Below are 27,100 nucleotides of genomic sequence, written 5' to 3'. Positions count from 1 at the left end.
ATGATGAAGCTGCATTGATAGTTGCAGTGCCATGTCTCTGCAGTGCCATGCAGTAAGTAGTTTATGCTACTTACTCTTACTTATACTTACAGTAGAAGAGTAAGTATAGTTTAGGCAATGTTTTAATTCAGCAAGTAACAGAGTTAACAAACGTTTACTTGAAGAATGTTGAAAAAAATTTGTCTTTCCAGTGGTGATTATAAATTGGAGATTTGGGTTTATCTTTATTTAACCATTAAGAAAAACGTCATAAATTATCATGAAATCACAATTTATTATGATACATTGACTTGTATAATTATTCATTGTCCTTGAACCTTTCCGCATTTTGTTGCACTGCAACCTGGAACTGAAATGGAATTGACATGAAACTACACAAAATATGATTCAGTATTCATGTGCATCCTGTTTATGTTAAACAGTACCCTCTCTCTGAAGCTAAGGCTCAGGGAATTGATGGCATCCTACAGTCTCTTCTCGAGCAAAGCGTGGTGAGACCGTGTACCAGCTCATACAATACACCTGTCAATCCAGTACCTAAACCTGATGGTACCTGGCGTTTTACGCAGGATTTATGTAAGATTAATGATTTCATTGACTCTCCTGCTGTTTTCTCAGCCGTAGTTCAGGATGCACTCTGTGACCTCTCCCTCCCCCAGGGCTCTGTGGTCCTGCAGTATGCAGACGATCTTCTGGTATCTGCTGAGTCACCAGAAATCTGCCAAGATGCCTCCTTACGCCTGCTCCAACATCTGGCGCACAAGGGCTTTAAGGTTTCCAGGACCAAGCTGCAATATTGCATGGACACTGTTAAGTATTTGGGGTTTGAACTTTCACAAGGTTGTCGTAAGCTGTCATCTGATCGGGTGCGGGTGATTCTAGACACAAAGCGCCCTGCAACTAAACATGCACTGATGGTTTTCCTGGGTCTTATCAATTACTGCAGACAATGGATCCCTGACTGCTCTTTATATGACAAGATTCTCCGTTCTGCAATCTCTCATCATGATCCACTGCAGCACCCTTTGACCTGGACTGCCACTATGATGGACGCTTATCACGCTCTCAAAAGCGCCCTTTGTTCAGCCCCGGCCCTGGGTCTACCCGACTACTTCAAGCCTTTCCACCTCTATGCCTGTGAACACCAAGGCACAGCCTCTGTGGTGTTGGCCCAGGAGCATGGGGGGGGGATGCGTCCTTGTGCATTTTTATCCAAAACATTAGACACTGTTGCCCAAGGCTTACCTGCATGTCTAAGGGCTGTCGCCGCATGTGCTCTGATGGTTTTAGACGCGAAAAAATTGGTTTTGTCTCACCCACTGATCTTGCACTCGTCACATGAAGTTAAACAGGTGTTGCAAAATTTACAGACCCAACATATGACTGCGCAGCGCCGCTCCGGATACGAAACCATTCTCTGTTCTACTAACAATCTCGAAATTCGCGCCACATCCTCTTTCGATACTGTAGGTCACGCTCTCGCAAGCCTCCTTAATTCTCAGGATGACACTCTGGATGACATTGATCATGATTGCCTATCTGAAATTGTACATACTACAAATTCTCCAAATGGGTAGAAGCCTTTCCCTGTTCTCGAGAGAACACGAAGGTAGTTACTCATATTCTGGCAAAATAAATAATACCTCGTTATGGGGTTCCAGACGCCATAGACTCAGACAAAGGTACCCCTTTTACCTCAAAAGTCACGCAAAACCTTTGTAAGTATCTCTCACTAAACTGGCGTTTTCACATTCCGTACCACCCTCAATCCTCTGGTATCATAGAACGTACTAATCGGACATTGAAAGACAAACTAACTAAGGCCATGCAGGCCACAGGTTCGAATAATTGGGTAGACTTATTGCCAGCCACTCTGGCTGAAATTCGTATGACACCAAGACCTAGCCTAGGGGGATACTCCCCCTACGAAATTATTTTTGGAAGATCTTTCCATCTCCCCTGGAAGAAGAGAACTCTGGCTCTGGGTACCTCTGATTTGAAAACACATATGGATGAGTATTCTGCAGCCCTTATAGATAAGTTGCATAAAATTTGTACCAAGGTCAATAGTACAATATCGTCTCCACCAGCAGCACCCACACACCCCTTTCACGTGGGAGACAAGGTGCTGGTGCAACTTTTTAAACGATTTGGGCAATTGGGAGAACCTAGATATAGTGGGCCTGCAGAAATAGTCGCCATTACTCGTACTGCTGTTCTAACTGATCTTTTTCCACAGTGGATCCATGCCACGCGATTGAAGAAGGCTCCATAACAAAGCCATGTCAGAATGATATGTTTGCCACTAACGTTTTCTCTGTGTCCCTCTCTAGCCTCTCTCCTCTCTAAACTCTGTACAGGGACTAAGTAGGAGCTGAGGATTTTCAGATCACTTCCTGCAAGAAGCCGTGAACAAAGAGGGGAAAAGATCTCGCGCCCCCGTCTGGGACCAATCACTCTTACTACAACCATGAAAGTCCTCATCACAAGCTTCGTGGCCACTCTACTGCTGCTCGGAGCAGGGTTACCCGCTCGAGCTGGACCTCGAGACAACATCTTTTGGCAATTCGGTAACTGGACTGCATGAGCGCACAAATTACAAAGAATGTAATTTGCACATTCTTTGTTTAATCTGCTTTAGGCTTAAGGAAAATAAGCTGAATGTGCTGCTAACACAAACTCAGTGCTTATAGTTTTTACAGTTTTATAACTGTTTACAGTTTTTTTACCATCATGCTTAAAATAAACAGAATTGAACAGTTTTGTTGTTTGTTTTCTTTGAAGATAATTAGTTGACTCAAAATTTGGAATTCTTAGTATGTTAAACTCAAATTTTGAAGTTTTTACAAATAAGAAATATTAATTACCTTAAAGATAATATGTTGGCACAACGTTTGGAATTCTTAGTATGTAAAACTAAAAATGTGAAGTTTTTATGAATTGAAATATAAATTGTCTGAATCAAAAAATCATTAGGTGGTACAACTGTAGGTGGTTTTCTTTAAAATCAAAGAGGTTGAGTTGGTCTGAAAACTCAAAAATCTAGTGCAGTAAGTCGCCTTGAAATTTTTAAGTTGTCAACTTTTTTCTTTTTTAGTGTTGGTACACAATTACTTATTGTATCACATCTGGCACTATACACAATCTGGCAGCAACCCTCTACTTTATCCATCATTAAAAATGACCTACAAAAAGAACATCACTCGATATTATTTGTGTAATGTGAAATGTAATAATACATATTTTTATTATACAATGTGAGCCGTATTAGGAAAGTGCACCTGATAAAATGGCAAATCAGTGTAGATACAAAGTAGGTAGACCTACTAAAATGTATTTTGTTAGAATGCATGCAGTACGTGTGTCTTGACTCAACCTGATTATATATTATGCATCATTTTCCACAGTAGTTTTGGTGTTCACGACTGTTTTTTTTTTGCATGACCATGAGCCATGCAGCCTAGCATGATCTAGTCTAAGCTGCTTATTAAACCTTAACCTTGCCCATGTGGGAGGTGCTTAGCTGTATTTATACCCTGTGCAAGGTTGTAATAATACAACTTGCAAGGCACATGTCACGAGCAAGCAAGAGTTGTGAAGTTAACTCTGCTTTATGGCAACACTGAAATCTCCTCTTTGCTTATGACATGAATCTATATATCTCTGTTTCTCACCTTTGGGAGGAAATGAAGTTGAATCATCTGGCTAAATATGGGGTAATAGCTGCAGCTACAGTTATTAGTAAGTTATATATTTATTATGTCACCTTATGCTATGGTTTCTTGTTGTGTTGAAGGTACTGCACACAGGAATCAATACACAAAGTATTACCATAACAATTTAGGTTCTATTAAACTATTAAAGTACTGCTGAGGCTTTATTAAATTCTCAATGTAAATCTTCCATTTTCAGGAGATTATTAGAACTAATCTGGTGAGGCAGCTTCAGAGACATAGCTCCATATGGACCTTGTGAATCAGTGTGCAAGGAATTACTCACTGAACTTCTACTGTAATTCAGTTAACCATTCTACTCTGTATAAGTAATGGCACTGTGTCCAAGATGTATTATAACCCCTTTGGACACAAGGAAAAATGCTATGGAACTTTCACTCAAGTCTAAACGAATTATGTTATATGAAATACAGGTTTGACTTTGATGAGAAAGTGGATTGCAGGTGGAGTTTGTTACAGTGGTGCACGATTAGATGGCAGAACTGTTGTTATCACTGGTGCCAACTCTGGCATTGGAAAAGAGACAGCACGGGATATGGCTAAGAGAGGTAAAAACATACAGTGCCTTCCATGATTACTGCCCCCCTTGTAAAGATTAGTCAAAAGGGTTAGAAAAAAAAATCCACCTTTTGGTGAAGTTGCTTCATCTCACACTGAAAAAATGAGAAAAATCAAACCTTTAATTGAAATAAATTTATTGAGAGAAAAAAATCCCTCATCAATAAGAAATTATTTTCAACAAAAACACATGTGCCACTATTATTGGCACCCCTGGAAATGATACTAAACACAATGTAACGGAAGCATGTTTCCTATTTAAATTGTAAATTTTTGAGTTGATTTTAGTGTGTAGGAACTTTAAAGCTGAAAGTGGAAGTCCTGTGATATTTTAGGGCTGTTTTTGCTCTTAAGGTTTTGGAAACCTTGTTAAGATACATGGCATCATGGACTCCATGAAATACCAGGACATGTAAAAAAAAAATCTGGCTGCCTCTACCCAGAAACTAAAACTGAGTCATCAATGGATCTTCCAGCAGGACAATGATCTGAAGCATATGTTCAAATCAACACAAAAATGGTTATTTAGCACAGAATCAAGCTTCTACCATGGCCATCTCCGTCCCCTGACCTGAACCCCATTGAAAACCCATGGGGTGAGCTGAAGAGGAGAGTGCACAAGAGAGGGCCTTGGACCCTGGATGATATGAAGAGATTGTGTAAAGATGAATGGTCTCAGATGCCCTGCTCTATTTTCTCCAACCTTAAAAAATGTTATAGGAGAAGACTCAGTGCTGTTTTACTGGCAAAGAGAGGTTGCACCACATATTAAATGTAGGTCTACCAATAATAGTGGCACGTGTTTTTGTTCCAAATAATTATTTCTTGATGAGGAATTTGTTTTTCTCTGAATAAATGTATTTCAATTAAAGGTTGGATTTTTCTCATTTTTTCAGTGTGAGATGAAGCGACTTCACCAAAAGGTAGATTTTTTTCTAACCCTATTTGCTAATCTTTACAAGGGGTGCCAATAATTGTGGAGGGCACTTTATCTAGTAACCACCACTACAACCACACAATCATTATTTTTCCATCAAGGCAGTTAGGAACTACAGTATATATGAGAGAGAAATGGTCAGTCAGGTCTCTGATGCCTTTTAGGAGCACGTGTCGTGCTGGCTTGTCGAGACCTTTCAAGAGCAGAGAAAGCTGCAGAAGAAATACGTTGCTCCACAGGAAATGGTAACATGGTGGTACGGCATTTGGACTTGGCCTCCTTCTTCTCGGTACGAAAATTTGCACAGGAATACATCGCCACAGAAGACCGATTGGACATACTCATCAACAATGCTGGTAAAACCATTCAAGTATTATATAGTGAAATAGGTTTATATAATCATGATTAATAAAAAGGAAATTTTAAAGTGTGTGCAATATACAAGAGCAAATGTTTCAGATGGGAATTTATTAACCCCTTAAACTCAAACACTGGCAGTTCCACACTTGTATTCCTCCCTCTTGTAAAGTCATACCTTTCTTATTAATTTCACTGTAGCTATTAAATAATTTATGGTTGAATAATAAGGTGAATGTCAGTATATTAATTCAATTTTACAGACAGTTAACCTTTTAGGGTTTTAAAAGAACCCTTATATAAGAATGGATAATTTTTCATTATTATTAATCGAAGATTAATTGAATACAAATATATGAAGGAATAATGAACTGGTGATGTATTACATTAGGTAACCACACATGCACACACAGATACTATTATTGTTCTCTATTAGGAGTGATGATGTGTCCCCACAGTCTAACAGTGGATGGGTATGAAACTCAGTTTGCTGTCAACCATTTGGGCCATTTCCTGTTGACTGTTTTGCTCCTGGACATGCTGAAGACATCTGCCCCTAGCCGCGTAGTCAATGTGTCCAGCATTGCTCATAAAGGGGGTAGGTCCTATCTATAGAGATCTTGCAGTTACGTGACCGGAATGTAAACAGCCACCATCTTGTCGGTAAAAAGCACCGCTGAATACTGCTGCACTCCTATGGATCAATTTCAACCGACGGACTACACGGCTCATTTTTCTAATGAACAGATAATTAGATATATGTCTAAAATAAACGACCTACAGATTAGTGACCCTTATCGCTTACCGGACGTAGTTTTCACGACCGTGTCAGTGGATATTGAACTGCCAGAGGTGGAATACCCAGACGTGTATAATTACCTCATTAACTTTCCCTCGCTGTTCAGTGGTGAAGCACTGCATGCTTATAAATCTCTGGACAGTTATCTTTACAGAAATTCAGGATTTGTCAGCCGCCCTCAGATGTGGCATCTTGTAAACAAGAAAATAACAATCCTCATTGGACGGGTAAGTCACTTAAGTATTACTAGTACTGATACTAGATATATCAGTAGTATCTAGTATAGCACTGACCAGCCGATTATAGAATAGAATAGAATAAGGTAATTCCAGCTGTAATTCCAAATTGTCCGTCTTGTTTACCATGGATCTGGCGTTGGAGAGGTAGAGGCTTGGCAGTGGAGATTTGAGTGGCTGTTTTCTGAGCTTAGTCAACAGGCCGGCTCTGCCTGCAGCCTCGCTTTTGCTTCCGCTCCCGACGCCGCCTTCTTCGCCTGCCAGACCCGATAACAATCCACGGAGACCCCGCTGGTCTCGCTATCTCGTCCGGAATGTTGTGCATGCGATGGAAATCGCTACAAACCATCATTTTCTGCTGGAAACCAATGTCCAGTAAGTCCATACGGTTGTAGTGGATATTGAAGTCCGGTACAGACGAACAACACGCAAAAATACACACAAAAAACATAAAAAACGTGCACAGGTAGGGAGAGCTTGTAGCCGCAGCCGTTGTAGTAGAATTGTATATAGTAGGGTTTTCCAGAAGAAAAGGTAGAAGTAGAAGCAGAAGTAGAACCAGAAGTAGAAGTAGAAGGCGGAAATATGGCGTTTGACTGACAAGATGGTGTCTGTTACAATCTGGATCGGCTGTGACGTCACATGCAAGATCTCTATTGCACCGACTCTGCATTTACTTTCCTAAGAAATTATATTACTTACAATTCACCTATGTAGTTTGTGGAAGTTTATTTTGCCTGTTATCAAAACATATCAACCTTCTATAAAAATGCTGTAAGTTTAAATAATTTACTTCAGTTATTTATCCTCCAGGAAAGATCCACTTCAATGATCTCAACTTCGCCAAAACATCATATGACTCCTTGGTTAGCTACAGGCAGAGCAAACTTGCAAACGTGCTCTTCACCAGAGAGCTAGCACGTCGGACCAAAGGTTCAAACACTCTGACAACTGCATACTCTACAACCCCAATTCCAAAAAAAGTTGAGACACTGTGTCAAGGTTCTCCAGAAAATCTGAAGTAGCTGGCTAAAAAAAAGTAGTAAGTGGTTCTGGAATTTGCAGCGGCAAAGCTGCCATGGCATGCCAATGCTAAGGGGGTCTGGGGGCATGCTCCCCCAGAAAATTTTGAAATTTACATGGCTTCTGGTGTATTCTCAGCTAATAAATTACTAACCACTTCCCTGTAAAATACTTGCAAAATATGTATGAAATTTCCCTCCGGATGTGTGTGTGCTTGGCTTTCTCAGTTACCCTCTGTAATACATTGCCTGGCTCTGTAACATAACTATATGGTGCACTTATTTGGTGCATGTGTAATGTACTTGATGTGCTTCTGGTGTGGTATTGTGTATTCTCATCTCATCTCATTATCTCTAGCCGCTTTATCCTGTTCTACAGGGTCGCAGGCAAGCTGGAGCCTATCCCAGCTGACTACGGGCGAAAGGCGGGGTACACCCTGGACAAGTTGCCAGGTCATCACAGGGCGTATTATGTATTGTATAGTTTTAATTTCAGCATAAATATTTGCACGCAATTAGTTATTTGCCCTTGCACTTTATAAGTATGAAACCTTAGCTAAGGGACCATACATCTCTATGGGAACTTAGGCACTCCCGGGTAGCTTCTGGATATGAAAATAACAATTCTTAGATATGAAAATATTTATTATGATTTATATGTACAAACCTGTAGAAAACATAGACTTTATATTTATTTGGCCCACAGAATGTTTTAGTTTCTTCTTTGGTGGCATTTTGTGAAAACTGAGTGAAATCGTGTGCAACAACCACCAAGTGCATCTTTACCGTTGTCTGTTACGTGTGGTCACGTGGTCCGACTCAGTCAATCAGAGCGCGAGAATTGATCAACAAATATGGCGCTGCTTCGGGTCATGCTAGACCCAAATCAAAGACAATTTCGTGGTGAAATAATTGGATTTTCAACAAATTATGGGCAGCGGAGATTATATAAATCGCTTGAACATTAAAAGGCAATTTTTTTTTTTCTTGGGATCGAGTCACCGGTGCAGACCATCTGCGTAAGCAGAGAAAACCGCCAGTCGCCAGTGCTTATGGACATCTCTGCTGTGCAAAACATAAATAAAAACAGAATGTGAAGATTTGCAAATCAGGGAAACCCTATATTTCATTGAAAATAGTACAAAGACAACATATCAAATGTTGAAGCAGAAATTTTATTGTTTTTATTGTTTTTTGAAAAATTTCAATGAAATATGAAATATAGGGTTTCCATGATTTGCAAAATTATTGCATTTTGTTTTTATTTACAGTTTACACAGTGTCCCAACTTTTTTGGAATTGGGGTTGTATAGTAGATTTTAAATATGTCTATATATCAGCTAAGTATTCAGACATTGACTCATTAATTCTATATTTGTATATTATTTGCTTTTCTTGTTTATTTCCTAATCAGGTTCTGGAGTAACAGTGTATGCGCTGCACCCTGGAGTGATCCACACTGAATTGGGGCGGTATGTACAGACACGCCATCCTGTGCTCAGCACCCTTTTATTCATTCCTGCCCTCCTCCTGATGAAGACCCCGAAGCAGGGAGCTCAGACCTCTATCTACTGTGCTGTTACTGAGGGACTGGAAAACTACAGTGGTTGCTACTTTAGGTGAATTTCCCCAGTGTATGATAATGTGATTTTAAAATGTATATAAAGTGTCGTATATGAATGAGTTGGATTATGATCTCATTCCAATGCCATTTATTGATAGAGCTTATGATTCTCATTTTATATTACATTTATATCATATCATGTCATTGTACATGCATCAAGAAATTTTGTTTAGGTCTCTCTTTGCATCGTTTTACTATATTACAGTTTGATATCTGCATATTACAAAAGCCAAATGTTCTATAATAATTAATAGTTAATAAAAAAATATATAAGAGCATGTGTGTAAACATGAGACTAAAATAAAATGTCAAAAAGGCAGTTTGGCACAGTTATGATACAATTATTGTTTATGCCAGTGATTGTCAGCTGAAGGATCCAGCACTAGAGGCTAAAGATGACCTCACTGCAATCAGACTTTGGGATGTGAGTTCTGAACTGGTAGGCTACAAAGAAGAGGACTGACATCAGCCAGGATCCAAAGAAACAGTGAAACAACCATCACCATCATATGCCTGCAGTGTATTTTTGTTTTGTCCTTAACATCAGTTTGCTTTGTATTGAAGATCAAACTTCTCTGTTCCTATGCGTTTAAATAGTGTAATATTTACTGCACAATAGAATTCATAAAAATTCACAAAACTTGACATTTATTTTGTTGAATTAAATTCCCAGGACACTGGACACTGTAGTGCGTCTGGACAGGTCATTGGGTCCAGACTCACTACATACCTTTCCTATTATTTTCTCTCTTGTTTCTGAATGAATTCTACTTGTTAACAAATAATGTACTTTCTAATAAATAACTGTATACAATTATACCTGTAGTCTGAGTGGTTAAAATATGAAAAATGTCACCATATGTGTATTAACTATTAAATAATTCATTCATCTTCGACTTATCCATTGTGGGTCCCGGGTGAGCTGGATACAATCCCAGCTGAAAGGGGCCAGAGGCGAGGATAAACCACACCCTGGACAGGTCCCCAGTCTATCATTGGGCTAACACAGAGAGACAGACAGCCATTCACACTCACATTCACACCTGTGGACAATTTAGTTGATCTAATCTGCATGTCTTTGGCCTGTGAGAGGAAACCTGAGAACCCGGCTGTTTGAAAGTGTGATTTGAAAATGGTGCAGTGGTTGACTGCCTCAGTGTGTTGGTGCACATTGTTTTGTCTTGTTTTGTTTGTAAACTCTGCTGCAATACTCAAATCTCTTTCACCAGAGAAGAGCTCTTGAACATCAGGGGAACAACTTTGATTGATTGATTGATTGATTGATTGATTGATTGATTGATTGATTGATTGATTGATTCCGAACAGTAAAGAAGATATAAAAACAAACAAACAAAAAAATAAATAAAAAATGCAATCATCAAAACATCGTCATAAATAGAATAGCGTAGCCACAAGGCAATAACATAATAATGTTCGGAAAGGATTAGGAAGAAGTAAATAACTTATCAAATCCTAACCCTCTATACCACCGTTAATCAAACATCACTTTCCACCATAATAAACTATATATACAAAAGAAAGCAAAATCAACAACAGCAAAAAAAAACATACCAACATACCAAGACATACCAACATGGTATAATATCGCCCAAATCAAATCATATATATATACAAATACTTATGCTATGCATATATACACACATACAATACATACAGTACATACATATACACATACCTATAACTATACACATCCATACGTACACAGACACCCATATCATAATTATGCATATTATGCTTATATATTATATACAATTATGGACTATATAGTTATAGATTATATACAATTATGGACTCTCTCTCTCTCTCTCTCTCTCTCTCTCTCTCTCTCTATATATATATATATATATATATATATATATATATATATATATATATATATATATATATTCACAAATACTCACTTTTTATATAATATATCCGAATGTACCCATACCCACATATATACACTTATATTATCAATAGCATGTTATTGTAATTCCTCCTCCCTATACCTCATAAAGATCTGTTCCTTATACCTTTTTTTGAACTGGTTTATAGTTGTACATTTCATGAGCTCCCCATTCAAACTGTTCCATAGCTTTACTCCACAAATAGAGATACTGAACATTTTTAACGTTGTCCATGCACTGCGAATTTTAAATTTCAATTTCCCCCTAAAATTATAGCCCCCCCTCTCTATCCGAGAACATTATTTGGATATTCCTTGGTACTTTATAATTCCTTACTTTGTACATTACTAAGGCAGTTTTATATTCTATAATATCCCTGAATTTTAAACATTTTGAATTTAAGAATAGTGAATTAGTATGATCTCGGCAGCACTATGAATTATTCTTATAGCTCTTTTTTGAAGTATAGTTATTGCATGAAGTGAACATTTATACGTATTTCCCCACACCACTGAGCAGTAATTTAAGTACGGTAAAACCAGAGCACAGTAAAGAATGCGGAGTGAATTATAGTCCAGGACATGCTTAGCTTTACTCAACACAGATATGCTTCTTGATGGTTTCATTAGTATGTATTTTATATGTGATTTCCAATTAATTCTATCATCTATTATTACCCCAAGAAATTTATTATTAGAAACTCTTTCAATATCAACACCATCTACCTGTACATTTATTGCCCTATTTATTTTATAATTATTAAATAACATGATTTTTGTTTTAGACAGATTTAATGATAATTTATTTTGATCAAACCAACTTTTTAACCTGCACAATTCTGAAGAGATTATGTTTTGTAACTCATGTAAATTTGCTCCAGAACAAAACATATTTGTGTCATCTGCAAATAATACCATCTTAAATATCTTTGATATGTTGCACATATCATTTATATAAAGAATAAACAGTTTAGGACCCAATACTGACCCCTGAGGGACACCACAATCAATATTCAAACGAGTTGAGACAGAGTCACCCAACTTCACAAATTGTGTCCTGTTGCTCAAATAACTTTTTATCCAATTTAATATAACTCCAGCAGACTTGTTACCAACTTTTTTGGTGTCATCCATGGAATTATTGGACATTCTGGTCACAGGTGCTCTCACCTTTGCTCACTCAGTGAGATGCCGGAGGAGAGGAAAATGCACTGGTGCGCTGGTGCACCTCCGCCAGTGCGGACTTCGCACTCTGCTCCCTGCGATATTTCTCTCCGATGTGTGCTCACTGTGCAATAAACTGGACAAACTCCAGCTACTGACAGGGAGAAACAGGGACTTTCTTACATCTTTTGTTTTATGCTTCATGGAGATATGTGGCTATTCAGACTCGTACCAGACTCTGTGCTGCACCTGGCCAGCTTCCAACTTTTTAGAGAGGACCATAGCACAGATCTCTCCGGCAAAACAAAGGGCAGCTGAATCTGTTTTTATGTAAACAACGGCTGGTGCAGTGATCCTGCAGCACTGCTATACTGATCTGGAATAATTTTTCATTAGTTGTAAACCCTTCTACTCCACCCATGAGTTTGCTTCATTCATTCTGGTCAGTGTTTACATTCCACCACAGGCCAAAGTGCAGGACGCACAGCGCATGCTAGCCGACCAGATACTGGGTGTAGAGCAGACTAACTCGGACTCCCTAGTTATTGTTCTCAGAGACTTTAACAAAGGTAACTTCAGCCATGAACTACCCAAATACAAACAGTTTATTAAATGCCCGACCAGAGAAGAGAATATTTTGGATCACTGTTACACTACAGTTAACAATACCTATCATGCTGTCCCCCACACTGCACTGGGCCACTCTGACCATGTCATGGTTCACCTGATTCCTGCATACAGACAGAAATTAAAACAGGAAACCTGTAGTAAGGACATCAAAGATGTGGAGCAATGAAGCTGCAGAGAACCTTCAGGCATGCTTGGACTGTACAAACTGGGATATGTTCAGGACTGCTACCAACAGTCTGGATGAGTACACAAAGGCTGTAACGTTCTACATCAGCTTCTGTGAGGACTGCTGTGTTCCATCACAAACCAGGGTGAGTTACAATAATGACAAACCCTGGTTCACAGATAAGCTCAGACAGCTAAGATTGCAAAAGGAAGAAGCGTTCAGAAGTGGGGACAGGAACTGGTTTAAAGAGTGTAGGAAACAAGTTTAGCAAGGTGGTGAGAGAAGCTAAATGACTGTACTCTGAGAAACTCCAACACCAGTTCTCAGCCAGTGACTCTGCGTCTGTCTGGAAAGGGCTCAGACAGATCACTAACTACAAACCTATAGCCCCCCACTCTTAACGACTTGCGCCTGGCCAACCAACTGAATGAGTTCTACTGTCACTTTGAAAGACAATGGGACTGTCCTGATATCATACCCTGTGACTCCATACTCCAGCTGCTGCCTACCACCCCCACCTCTACTGCTACTGGGGCCTCTCTACAACCTCTCACCCTGGAGACCCATCCACCTCCTACCACATCCTCAAGTCTCTCCATTCTGGAGAGCGACATCAACAAGCTCTTTAAGAAGCTGAACCCCCGCAAAGCAGCAGGTCCTGACTCTGTCTCACCATTTACCTTGAAGCACTGTGCTGATCAGCTGTCTCCGGTGTTCACAGACATCTTCAGCACCTCACTGGAGACATGCCATGTGCCAGCCTGCTTCAAGGCCTCCACCATTATCTCTGTCCCCAAAAAGCCAAGGATCACAGGAATGGGACATGGGACTACAGACCCATTGCCCTGACTTCTATGGTTATGAAATCCTTTGAGTGCTTTGTGCTTTACCACCTTAAAGCCATCACTGACCCACTCCTGGACCCCATGCAATTCACCTACAGACCCAACAAATCTGCAGATGATGCTGTCAACATGACTCTTAATTTCATCCTCCAGCACCTGGACTCCCCAGGAACCTATACTAGGATCCTGTTTGTGGATTTCAGTTCTGCCTTCAACACCATCATCCTGGCTCTTCTGCAGGATGAGCTCTCCCAGCTGAGCATACCTGACTCCACCTGCAGGTGGATCACTGACTGACAGGAAGCAGAACGTGAAGTTGGGGAAATGCATCTCTGACTCCTGAACCATCAGCACCAGATCCCCCCAAGGCTGCATCCTTTCTCCTCTACTCTTCTCCCTGTACACCAACAGCTGCACCTCCAGTCATCAGTCTGTCAAGATCCTAAAGTTTGCAGATGACACTACCCTCATTGGACTCATCTCTGATGAGGATGAGTCTGCCTACAGGTGGGAGATTGACCATCTGGTGTCCTGGTGCAGGCAGAACAACTTGGAACTTAATGCTCTAAAGACAGTGGAGATGATTGTAGACTTCTGGAGGAGCTCTACCACACCCTCCCCCATCAGCCTGTTTGACTCCCCACTAACCTTTGTGGAGTATTTCTGCTTCCTGGGCACTATAATCACTCAGGACCTTAAGTGGGAGATGAATACCTGCTCTCTCACCAAGAAAGCACAGCAGAGGATGTACTTCCTGCCGCAGTCAAAGAAGTTCAATCTGCCAAAGACAACGATGATGCATTTTTACACCCCCATCATTGAGTCCATCCTCACCTTCTCCATCACCATCTGGTATGCTGCTGCCACTGCCAGAGACAAGGGCAGACTGCAGCACATCATTTGCTCTGCTGAGAGGATGATTGGCTGCAACAAGACAAGACAAGACAAGAAGCCTTTATTTACAGTGTTGGGCACGTTACTTTCAAAAAGTAATTAGTTATAGTTACTAGTTACTTTTCCCAAAAAGTAACTGAGTTAGTAACGGAGTTACTTTGTCATTAAAGTAACTAATTACCAGGGAAAGTAATTATTCCGTTACATTTTGTTACCCCCCCCCCCAAAAAAAAATCAAATTCAATTAGTGTAATCATAATAAAAGTGAATGTTAAATGTGTTTAATGACTGAAATGGACACTTAACAGAACCAATCAGTAACATTATCTACACTATATTAATATTTTTGTGGGACAATGTGAGAAGACCTCTATCAAATTTAATATATTTTTGTAGTTATTAAAATTGTTACTAATTACTGGCCACTGACGAGGACAAACGCTTTGTTCCTCGACATAATGTGCATTGCACATACACATTTTTGCCTTTTATTTCAAGTAATGAAAATCAATGGCTGTATTTCCAGTTTGAAAGCGCAGTCTTGGGCTGACCGCTCGCCATCGCTGTGTCTTCTGATTGAAAGAGTGCACAGTAGTGCAGTAGGCGTGGCCTACCTACGTATGTTGTCCAAATCTACTCTGATTGGCTTACTGTGCCGTTGTCTCGCGTCTCCCCGCCCCACACTAAAGCAGAGTAAAGAAAGGCTGAACGAGCAGCGTGCCAGATGAAAACAGCTTTAATAAAGTAACACATAGCATTTTATTGTAAGTAATGGGAATGGCGTTATAACGATGTAAAAAGTAATTAGTTAGATTACTCATTACTAAAAAAAGTAATGCCGTTAGTAACGCTGTTTATTTCTAACGCCGTTATTCCCATCACTGTTTATTTATCACACATACATTCAAGCACAGACTTAAGCACAGTGAAATGTCTCCTCTGCATTTAACCCATCTGAAGCAGTGAACACACAAATGAGCAATGAGCACACACACGTACCCAGAGCAGTGGGCAGCTATGCTACAGCACCTAGGGAGCAGATGGGGGTGAGTTGCCTTGCTCAAAGACACTTCAGCCCAACCTTCAGGTCATGGCTGCCCCATGTTAATGAGTCCAGCACCCTGAGGAGAGCAGAAGGAATTGTAGCCAACCCCTCTCACCCCGGACACAAACTTTTTGAATCACTCCCCTCTGGTAGGAGGTTGTGGTCCATTAGAACCAAAACCTCATGCCATAAGGCCAGCTTTTGCCCCACTGCAGCTGGCCTCATCAATAAGGTCAGAGACCCCTACTGACTCTAACCTCACACTTTCAATCTGTGACATTAATGCACTTCGTCTCTGAACTGCAATTTTGCACATCTCATGGTCATGTCATACATCTTCATTCTGTGAACTTTTATTGCACATCGTGGCACACACTGTACAGCTTGGTTATTTATTTAACCCATTGCACATATTTGCTTCTTCTCACCAGGCTTGTAGTACTCAAGTCCAGGACTCGGACTCAAATCCAACTCATACCCTAATTTTAAGGACTCATGGCTTGACTTGGACCTGAGCACTGATGACTCGGACTTATACATTAACTGCATTCGGACTCATTAATTGGAGACAAGGACTCTGAGTTTTTCTTTATTTTTTGTAACATACCATAATAATTTAGCATAAGATATTTATATCTACATTAATTTTTATACTAATTTCCTGCAAGAGAATGCACATTCACCTGCTCATACATCATGTTCAGGAACAAACTAACAGTAATGGCACTAAAATGCCTGGAGAGGAGCCCCTAGGATTGTCTGCTTTACTTATACAGACTTCTTGTGCAGTGGAAAAAAATGCACTTTGTGTTCCATATGTAGAAGAACTATTGAGGAGACGGCAGGGACAACCTTGAACTTCAATCATCATTTGGCAAGACTACATCCAGAGAAGTAAGTGACACACTATGTTCATTGCTCTGTTGATAGCGGGGCTTGCTTGCTGACTGATGAACTAGCTCGTGTTAATCCTCTCTCATGTTATTTGCCCTGTTGGTAGTGGGGCTTGCTGACCTATGAACAAGCATTTTATCTGTAGCCTATTAACTAAAATGGGTCAGTCAAGCATTACATTAGTCCAACACAGTAGCAGAGATGGTTTCACATAAAGGCAGCAACAGTCACTGTCAGATGGTATGGTTGGAGTCTTGTTCTCAGATTCGACTTGGATCAATAGTGGACTTGACTTGAAATTTTCTTTAATGACTTGGACCTGACTCGGACTTGAACACTGGGGACTCGAGACTGGACTCGGACTCGAGGTTTAGTGACCCGACGACAACACTGCTTCTCACCCATTCATGTAATGACTTTTCTTCATCATGTGACTTATTTTTGCACATTCCAGGACATACTGTACAGCTTGGACTTCAAAACAACCCATGCACATACCCCTTAAATAAACTGTTGGTAAAAGAGTTGCTGGACTTGCTTGAAGATTCTTGAAGACGTTTCACCTCTCATCCGAAAGGCTTCTTCAGTTCTTCTTCAGCCACTGGTTCAGATATGTGGATGACACCTGGGTTAAAATCAAAACCCATGAGGTGGAAGCCTTCTCTAAGCACATCAATGCAGTGGATATCAACATTAATTTCACTCGGGAGGGCATCAGTGGGAATAATCTAGCCTTCTTGGATTGTGATGTACACATTAGACAAGACAGAAGCCTTAGCATCGAGGTCTACCGGAAACCCATACACACAGACCAGACTCTTTGACTCTCGCCACCCACTGGAACACAAATTGGGGGTCATTAGGACCTTGCAACACAGGGCTCAGAACATTCCTACAATAGTAGAGGGAAAAGAGAAGGAGCAGAATCACATCAAGAAAGCACTTCAGAACTGCAGGTATCCCAACTGGTCTTTCTTCAAGATCAGAAAAAGGAACATAACAGACAAGGAGGATAACAGGAACAAACGCAAGAACATTGTCATTCCCTACATTTCTGGTCTATCTGAGAAACTCAGGAGGATCTTCTACAAACACAACATTCCGGTAGCTAGGTGTTTGGCAATGTTATAGGTGACAGAGTTTATACTGCTGATGATAGGTCTGAATGGAGCTCCTTCCTTGTGAATCTTGGGGAGTCCGTATATGAGAGGAACGGCTACCCCAGGGAACAATCTGTAGTACAGAGATTGGTTGATGGCTTGGTCCTTTTCTAGTTGTTGCAGGCAGCTAACAACTTTCTTTTTGTAACAACTGGTGGGGTACCGCCTCAAGGTTTCATAGGTGGTTGTGTCGCTGAGGAGACTGGTCATCCTGGAGTGGTAGTCCGCTGTGTTTAGCACCACTGAGCATCTCCCTTTGTCAGCAGGAAGGATGGTGATGTTCCGGTCTCTTTGAAGCAATGTAAGAGCCCTCCTTTCTTGGCTGGTGAGGTTGGAGGAGGGTGCTTTCGCACTGGACAGAGCAGCTGATATCTTCAGTCTAAGTTGTTCTGCCTCTGTGTTGGTCAGATTGTTGTTTCTGATGGCTGACTCTGTGGCTGTGATGAGGTCTACCACTGGTATCCGCTGTGGTGAAACTGCAAAGTTAAGTCCCTTGGATAAAACATCTTTCTCTGCTGTCTATCTTCATCTTAACAACAAAGAACACTCATTTCAGGATTGCAATGTACACATATTAGCCAGAGAGGATCATTGGTATGAGCGAGGAGTTAAAGAAGCCATTTTTGTCAACCTGGAACGGCCATCACTGCACAGAGGTGGGGGTCTAAGGTGGGGTTTACATTAGACCGTATCAGCGGATCATCAAATTAACGTTTTTAAAATGATTAGCGTGCACACAGCAACGCCAATACATGATTCGTGTGCACACAGCAATGCCAATACACGGATACACTCGGCTCCGCAGGCATCCTGCGCTCCAAATCACTCCGCCCTGAACAGCGAGTGCCCTCTGGAGGGTGCACACTCCGGCCCTGCGCAGCTCACAGAGCGCGCGAGTGAAGCGCACGAGCAGTGATTCGGGACTGAGCCACTGTGTGTGTGATCCCAGTGCATATCGGGCATGCGCGTCACTTACCACTTGCAAGTGGAAGGATGGCAAGCCTAAAGACAATCATAACTACACAATGGGGAGTATTTGCATCAGTATTTGCAGTATTTTCATACTTTTATACTCTTTAATGAAAGGTGATACAAGGCGGAAGTCCGCGCCGTTTTTCAGCAGTCGCGTCACATGATCAACGCCAGCGAATCAGGAAGGTGGATGTCACAGTGATGTTGTCCAATGACGACGCCAGCTAGAGCTCAGCACAGCGTATCCACGTATTCTCAATGTTTACACAGCACCGGACCAGACACGATCTGGATTGAATATGTGGACCCTGGCGGATTCCCGTTTCCCGGCGTTTCCAGGCGTTTTAATGTAAACGGACAGTGCATCCGCGAAGAAAACGAGACAGATACGGTCTAATGTAAACTTGGCCTAAGACATCATTTATCAGCCACCTACAATGCAGTCCTTGGCACACTTCCCAGACAACTGAATGCACACCAAAACCCAGCTGTTTTCAGTGACTCACAGGAGGACAGAGAGAACCAGCAATCCATTGATCACCCTAACGACTCTCGAGGCCATTCACACCCAGCCCCCAGTGACCCACACCAACAGGATGGCTCAACGACACCTTAGGATTGCTTTTCATCCATGAGAGGATAAATACCTGATACTCCCTATTAGTCAGATAGAACTGAAGAAGCCTTGCGGATGAGAGGTGAAACGTCTTCAAGAATCTTCAAGCAAGTCCAGTTGCTCTCTTTTACCACCCACAGTTTACTATGACCTGGATGAGTGAGAATCTTCACAGACATACCCCTTAAATATGTTCACTTTTCAAAATTGTATTGTATGTTTTTGATTCTTCTTTTTTTAATCATATATATATATATATATATATATATATATATATATATATATATATATATATATATATATATATATATATATATAAGATCAAAAATAACTGGTTTCAGCAAAGAGCTCTTGAAGCAGAGCATTATGCCCAGGTAAAGAATCAGAGGGGGTTTTATGCAGGGGCGATTTCTCAGGGACAACAAGGGAAGCCGAGCTTCCCCTAAAATTCTCTCCCCAAACTGCGGCATCTATGACGTTGAATTCTCATTAAAACAATAACTTGCATAACATAATATATGCCCAAGATTGTATTTACGTTCATAACTATCCTGTAACTTATTTGAGTGATGCCTGACGAACTTGCAGTTCGCTACGAGAATCACCTTTGCTGCCAGGCTGTAACCAGCGTTGCCAGATACTGCTGACGTTTTCCAGCCAAAATATGTTCAAAACCCGCTAAAATGCACTTAAAACAACCCAATCTGGCAACACGCTGTAATCTTTCTTATTTCAATGGGCTCTATGCGCTGGCAGCCGGGTATCCATTGCAGTCTATGAGACGGCTCTGAACAGCCAATTTCGGCTAGTTGTTATTGGTTAAAATCGACAAAATCGTCACTTCCAGGGAAGCCGGGCTTCTCTGGGACTCAACGAGACAGTGGGAGGGACAAGAAGCCGGGCTGATAAAGGATTATTGGAGGTAGTGAGGAGGGCGGGCTCTGTACTTCGGCGTCGGCGAGGAACACGGAAGTATGATCAGTCCCTAGCGGATGTTGAGAAAGTGTAGTCGTGTGCCAAAGTGCTGTCTGAATTTCTTTTCATATAAACGTTTCTTCTCATTGATGTCTCTGTACATTACTCTGTAAATAAATGTAAATATTATTCGTTGTGCTCTGTTAACTTTCATCCATTCTATCAGTTTGATCATTCGTGAATTCACTCGTTTATTTCATTTGTAGTTCAATCTGGTTGTAGGCTAGCTGGAGCCTTATTGGGATCTGCAGTGCTAGCTGCTAACAGAAATTGGTGAAGTCTCTGGAAAGCACAACCAGCTAGTATGACAGGGTCACAGACCATTTTCTGGAAAAAGAGCGGAGGGCAGAATTTGTGTATAAATAGTGTGCATCATATAATGTTCATGAATCTGAAGTGTGTATATTGTTCAGTAATGTTAAGAGAATGGTGGGCTCTGTGTTATAGGTTATACCTGGGTATGATATTCAAGGTTCTGTGTGTTGCATAGCCTACCTGGTTATGAATTTCCAGACTGTGTTGCAGAAGATGTTCAATGATGTGTTGCACAGCTGGGTGTTGTGTTAAAGACTCTGTGTTGCATATCAGGGTATGATGTTCAAGGCTCTTCGTTGAATAGCCAGTGATTTTTGGATGTTTGATATTTTTGATTAAGGATATGAGGCACTAGCCTGGCAAGCCAGACTATAACATGAAATGTACAAGCAAAAATACTTTCTGCCACTAGGTAGGGTTGTCTAGTTCACTATGCTAATGGGGCACACCTTTCTATGCTTTGATATCCGGCCTACAGGTTTTACGATGAATACGTAAAATGGGCTTCCCCTGTTTTAAAAACCAGCAGCCGCCACTGGTTTTATGTAACCCTAAATGCCATCTATGGCCCAAGATCCAAAACCTCACATCCAGTAAAATCTAAAGATGGAGTACTTTTTGCTTCACCTGATGACTTGAAGCAAAGATGGGTCCAGCATTTCAGTGGTCTGTTGAACCAATCTTCTATTGTTGACGTCAGTGTTGCAGAGGATATAGAACAGCACCCAATCATCGAATCAATGGATTATCCAATAGATGAACAAGAACTGGACAAGGCACTCAGGAATACCAAACTACGAAAGAGCCCAGGTCCTGATGGAGTCCTTCCTGAAATTCTTGTATTTGGTGGAAATTGCCTGAGGGACTTCCTACTGGAATTTTTCAACATCATCTGGACTACAGAGTGCATTCCCCCTGACCTAATTAATCCAAACATTATCATACTGTTCAAGAAGGGTGACCGAAGTGAATGTGGAAATTACAGAGGCATTTCTCTGTTGAGCGTTATTGGGAAAGTGTTTGCAGATGTCATCCTGCAAAGGTTGCATGTGCTGGCAGAATCTATATATCCCCAGTCACAGTCTGGTTACCGAAATTGCAGAAGCACTATTGATGGGATCTTTACACTGCGACAGCTAATGGAAAAGACAAGAGAGCAATGTACAAATTTGTACATAGATTTTGTGGACTTCATTAAGGCTTTTGACCTTGTGAATCGTGAACTGCTTTTCATCATTTTAAGCAAGCTTGGCTGTCCACCGAAGTTTGTAAGGATCATCAAGATGTTATACTCCGATGTACATGCCAGACTCATTGTAGATGGAGAGCTTACTCAGTCTTTTCAGTACAATAGTGGTGTCAAGCAAGGCTGCAAACTAGCACCAACACTGTTTGGCATTTATGCAGCAGTTTTACTTTGGCTTGCTTTCAAAGATTTAAAACATACATGCAGTATACAGATTAGGTTTCATTATGATGGGGATATGTTCGATGTATGCAGACTTAAAGCAAAGACCAGAGTTCTTAAAGAATTCATCAGAGAAGCTCAATACGCTGATGACATTGCAATCTTCAGTGACACATCAGTTGGTCTACAGTTATTATCAAATGCGTACAACAATCTCGCAAAGAGAATGGGCCTGCATATCAACACCACCAAAACAGAGACTATGTGCATTGGCACTACAGCAGATTTCTTCATTGATAATACAAAATTAGGAAATGTCATTCATTTTAAGTATCTTGGTAGCTTTCTTACAAGTGACTGTTCGATGAAAGTGGAACTTGCTTCAGGTATTCATGCAACATCCTATGCTTTTGGACGATTACAATAAAGAAATTACAAAAAAGAGTTTTTGGCTCACACGACCTCACCATATCCACCAAAGTCAAAGTTTACAAACAGTGGTTGATGCCTCTGTTACTGTATGGTAGTGAAACATGGACCCTATACCAGTATGAGGTCAAACGACTACGTACCATCCAGCAATGTCACCTTTGCCTGATAATGAATATTAAATGGGACCAATTTGTTAGTAATGAGGAAGTCTTAGTACGTGCAGGTGTTGAAGACATTGAACTGAGACTGATTAGAAGTCGACTGCGCTGGTTCAGCCATGTTTGGAGATGAGATGATGACAGACGGGCGGCACGGTGGTGTAGTGGTTAGCGCTGTCGCCTCACAGCAAGAAGGTCCGGGTTCGAGCCCCGTGGCCGGCGAGGGCCTTTCTGTGTGGAGTTTGCATGTTCTCCCCGTGTCCGCGTGGGTTTCCTCCGGGTGCTCCGGTTTCCCCCACAGTCCAAAGACATGCAGGTTAGGTTAACTGGTGACTCTAAATTGACCGTAGGTGTGAATGTGAGTGTGAATGGTTGTCTGTGTCTATGTGTCAGCCCTGTGATGACCTGGTGACTTGTCCAGGGTGTACCCTGCCTTTCGCCCGTAGTCAGCTGGGATAGGCTCCAGCTTGCCTGCGACCCTGTAGAAGCATAAAGCGGCTAGAGATAATGAGATGAGATGAGATGATGACAGACCTGTAAAAGCACTTCTGTATGGCGAACTGACCCAGGGAACTCGACCTGTCGGCCGTCCAAAACTGAGGTTTAAAGACACTTGTAAAAATGCTCTGAAGACTGCTCATGTGCTAAGTCAATGGGACACTGTTGTGGAAGATAGACAAGGATAGAGAGAGCCGATATGTAATGTGTGTGACCGTCACAATGACAGAAGGAGACAACTTTATGATAAAAGGAAAAGAGAAGAAAAGAGGAAACAAGCTGTGTAATATCCGTCAGCGTCTACAAGGCAGATAGATAGAAAAAAGAATTTTAAAAAAGACAAAAGTAGATTTATATATATATATATAAAGAGTTAAGATAGGGCAGCATGGTGGTGTAGTGGTTAGCACTGTCGCTTCACAGCAAGAAGGTCCTGGGTTCAAGCCCAGTGGCTGACAAGGGCCTTTCTGTGTGGAGTTTGCATGTTCTCCCCATGTCTGCATGGGTTTCCTCCACAGTCCAAAGGCATGCAGCTTAGGCTAATTGGTGGCTCTAAATTGACCGTAGGTGTGAATGGTTGTCTGTGTCTATGTGTTAGCCCTGCGATGACCTGGCGACTTGTCCAGGGTGTACCCCACCTCTCACCCATAGTCAGCTGGGATAGGCTCCAGCTTACCTGCGACCCTGGAGGACAGGATAAGCGGCTACAGATAATGGATGGATGGATAGTTAAGATAGAAGAATTAAAAAGAAAACAAAAGTAGTTTTATATATATATATATATATATATATATATATATATTAGTGCTGTCAAAAATGTCGCGTTATTAACGCGTTAACTTGACTCAATTTTAACGGCGATAATTTTTTTATCACGAGATTAACGCTCTGTGGCATGATGTAGGTTTTTCATAAGCTTTTGAAATTGCCAGGAACTTGGAACAGAGACTTTGGTTAGAAAACCGATAGCAGCTAGACTGTAATGCCACGCCCCGCACAGCCAGAGTCCTCTGCCCCCCCCAGAACCAGCGTGGGCAGGGCGCGCTAGTAGAGATGGGATTTATGGCTCTTTGATGGGATCCGCATCTTTGTGATCCGTTCTTTGAAAAGAGCCGTTCAAAAGACTGGCTAATTTGGCTCTTTTTAAATATTTATTCAATTTTAAGAAGACAGCGTCTAAAGAAGCCAGATCCCTCTGAACTGTAAACTCAATGCTATCCCAGAAATCCTTCCTGTAATATGCAAATTTGGCTGCCTCTGATTGGACAGCGCGACGCATCAACAGGCAGAAAGTGTAAAAGGACAAAATGTGTTAAGTGAGCTGAAACAGTAAAGATCAGATTCAATGCAATATTTATCAACGAACAACTTAATATAATAGTGTACTTTATATTATAATCAAGCATGTCAAGCCTACCGTCACTGTGTAACCTATCTCTCTTTAGTTGTAGACTAACTCAAACAGAATATCATTTCACTCATGGTTCTCTTGCTAGCCCCGCGCCGGTGCTCGGCTTAGGTTTCACTTTGCGGTGGCTGTGTCAAGATGTGTTATGCTTTGCAATAAAAAAAAACATTGGTACATTCACTTTTTTATGCTGATAAGAGAATTACAATGGTTTTTTATGTGACAAAAATGTGCGATTAAATTGCGATTAATCGCGAGTTAACTATGACTATCACGACATTAATCGCGATTAAATATTTTAATCGCTTGACAGCACTAATATATATATATATATATACACACACACACACACACACACAGTGGTGCTTGAAAGTTTGTGAACCCTCTAGAATTTTCTATATTTCTGCATAAATATGACCTAAAACATCATCAGATTTTCACACAAGTCCTAAAAGTAGATAAAGATAATCCAGTTAAACAAATGAGACAAAAATATTATACTCGGTCATTTATTTATTGAGGAAAATGATCCACAATTACATATCTGTGAATGGCAAAAGTATGTGAACCTCTAGGATTAACAGTTAATTTGAAGGTGAAATGAGAGTCAGGTGATTTCAATCAATGGGATGACAATCAGGTGTGAGTGGGCACCCTGTTTTATTTAAAGAACAGGGATCTATCAAAGTCTGAGCTTCACAACACGTTTGTGGAAGTGTATCATAGTATGAACAAAGGAGATTTCTGAGGACCTCAGAAACAGCATTGTTGATGCTCATCAGGCTGGAAAAGGTTAGAAAACCATCTCTAAAGAGTTTTGACTCTACCAATCCACAGTCAGACAGATTGTGTACAAACGGAGGAAATTCAAAACCACTGTTACCCTCCCCAGGAGTGGTCGACCAACAAAGATCACTCCAAGAGCAAGGCGTGTAATAGTCGGCAAGGTCTCAAAGGACCCCAGGGTAACTTCTAAGCAACTGAAGGCCTCTCTCACATTGGCTAATGTTAATGTTTATGAGTTCACCATAAAGAGAACACTGAACAACAATGTTGTGCATGGCAGGGTTGCAAGGAGAAAGCCACTGCTCTCCAAAATGAACATTGCTGCTCGTCTGCAGTTTGCTAAATATCATGTGGACAAATCAGAAGGCTATTGGAAAAATATTTTGTGGACAGATGAGACCAAAATAGAACTTTTTTGTTTAAATGAGAAGTGTTATGTTTGGAGAAAGGAAAACACTGCTTTCCAGCACAAGAGCCTTTTCCCATCTGTGAAACATGGTGGTGGTAGTATCATGGCTTGGGCCTGTTTTGCTGCATCTGGGCCAGGACGGCTTGCCATCATTGATGGAACAATGAATTCTGAATTATACCAGTGAATTCTAAAGGAAAATGTCAGAACATCTGTCCATGAACTGAATCTCAAGAGAAGGTGGGTCATGCAGCAAGACAACGACCCTAAGCGCACAAGTCGTTCTACCAAAGAATGGTTAAAGAAGAATAAAGTTAATGTTTTGGAATGGCCAAGTCAAAGTCCTGACCTTAATCCAATCAAAATGTTGTGGAAGGACCTGAAGCGAGCAGTTCATGTGAGGAAACCCTCCAACATCCCAGAGTTGAAGCTGTTCTGTACGGAGGAATGGGCTAAAATTCCTCAAAGCCGGTGTGCAGGACTGATCAACAGTTACTGGAAACATTTAGCTGCAGTTATTGCTGCACAAGGGGGTCACACCAGATACTGAAAGCAAAGGTTCACATACTTTTGCCACTCACAGATACAGTGCCTTGAAAAAGTATTCATACCCCTTGAACTTTTTCACATTTTTCCACCTTACAACAACGAACTTAAAAGTTTTTTATTGAGATTTTATGTGATAGACCAACACAGAGTAGCACATAATTGTGAAGTGAAACAAAAATGATAAATGGTCTTCAAAATTTTAAACAAATAAAAATCTGAAAAATGTGTTGTGCATTAGTATTCAGCCCCCTGTACTCTGATACCTCTAAATACAATCCAGTGCAATCGATTGCCTTCAGAAGTCATCTAATTAGTTAATAGAGTCCTACTGTGTATAATTTACTCTCAGCATAAATACACTTGTTCTGTGAAGGCTTCAGTGGTTTGTTAGAGAACACTGAAGAACAAACAGCATCATGAAGACCAAAGAACTCACCAGACAGGTCAGGGATAAAGTTCTGGAGAAGTTTAAAGCAGGGTTAGGTTATAAAAAAAAATCCCAAGCTCTGAACATCTCAAGAAGCACTGTTCAATCCATCATTCAAAAATGGAAAAAGTATGGCACAACTGCAAACCTACCAAGGCATGGCCGTCCACCTA

At 40.9% G+C, this 27,100-nt stretch overlaps 1 protein-coding gene across 1 annotated transcript; it reads left to right on the top strand.

Annotated features, from left to right (window-relative positions):
• Window positions 1-3,647: 3,647 nt before the first annotated feature.
• On the top strand, window positions 3,648-9,730 carry zgc:153441 (retinol-DH_like_SDR_c domain-containing protein). The gene is made up of 7 exons (XM_060942080.1): window positions 3,648-3,741; window positions 4,148-4,282; window positions 5,394-5,585; window positions 6,023-6,184; window positions 7,435-7,554; window positions 9,058-9,262; window positions 9,625-9,730. Exons 1-7 carry the CDS (start codon window positions 3,648-3,650, stop codon window positions 9,728-9,730), a joined length of 1,014 nt encoding a protein of 337 aa, XP_060798063.1.
• The last annotated feature ends 17,370 nt before the right edge of the window (window positions 9,731-27,100 follow it).

The sequence above is a fragment of the Neoarius graeffei genome, chromosome 16, assembly GCF_027579695.1.
Source record: "Neoarius graeffei isolate fNeoGra1 chromosome 16, fNeoGra1.pri, whole genome shotgun sequence".
In the NCBI taxonomy this organism is placed as follows: domain Eukaryota; kingdom Metazoa; phylum Chordata; class Actinopteri; order Siluriformes; family Ariidae; genus Neoarius; species Neoarius graeffei.
Note: the sequence above shows the minus strand (reverse complement) of the source record. Positions and strands in the feature narration are given on the sequence as shown.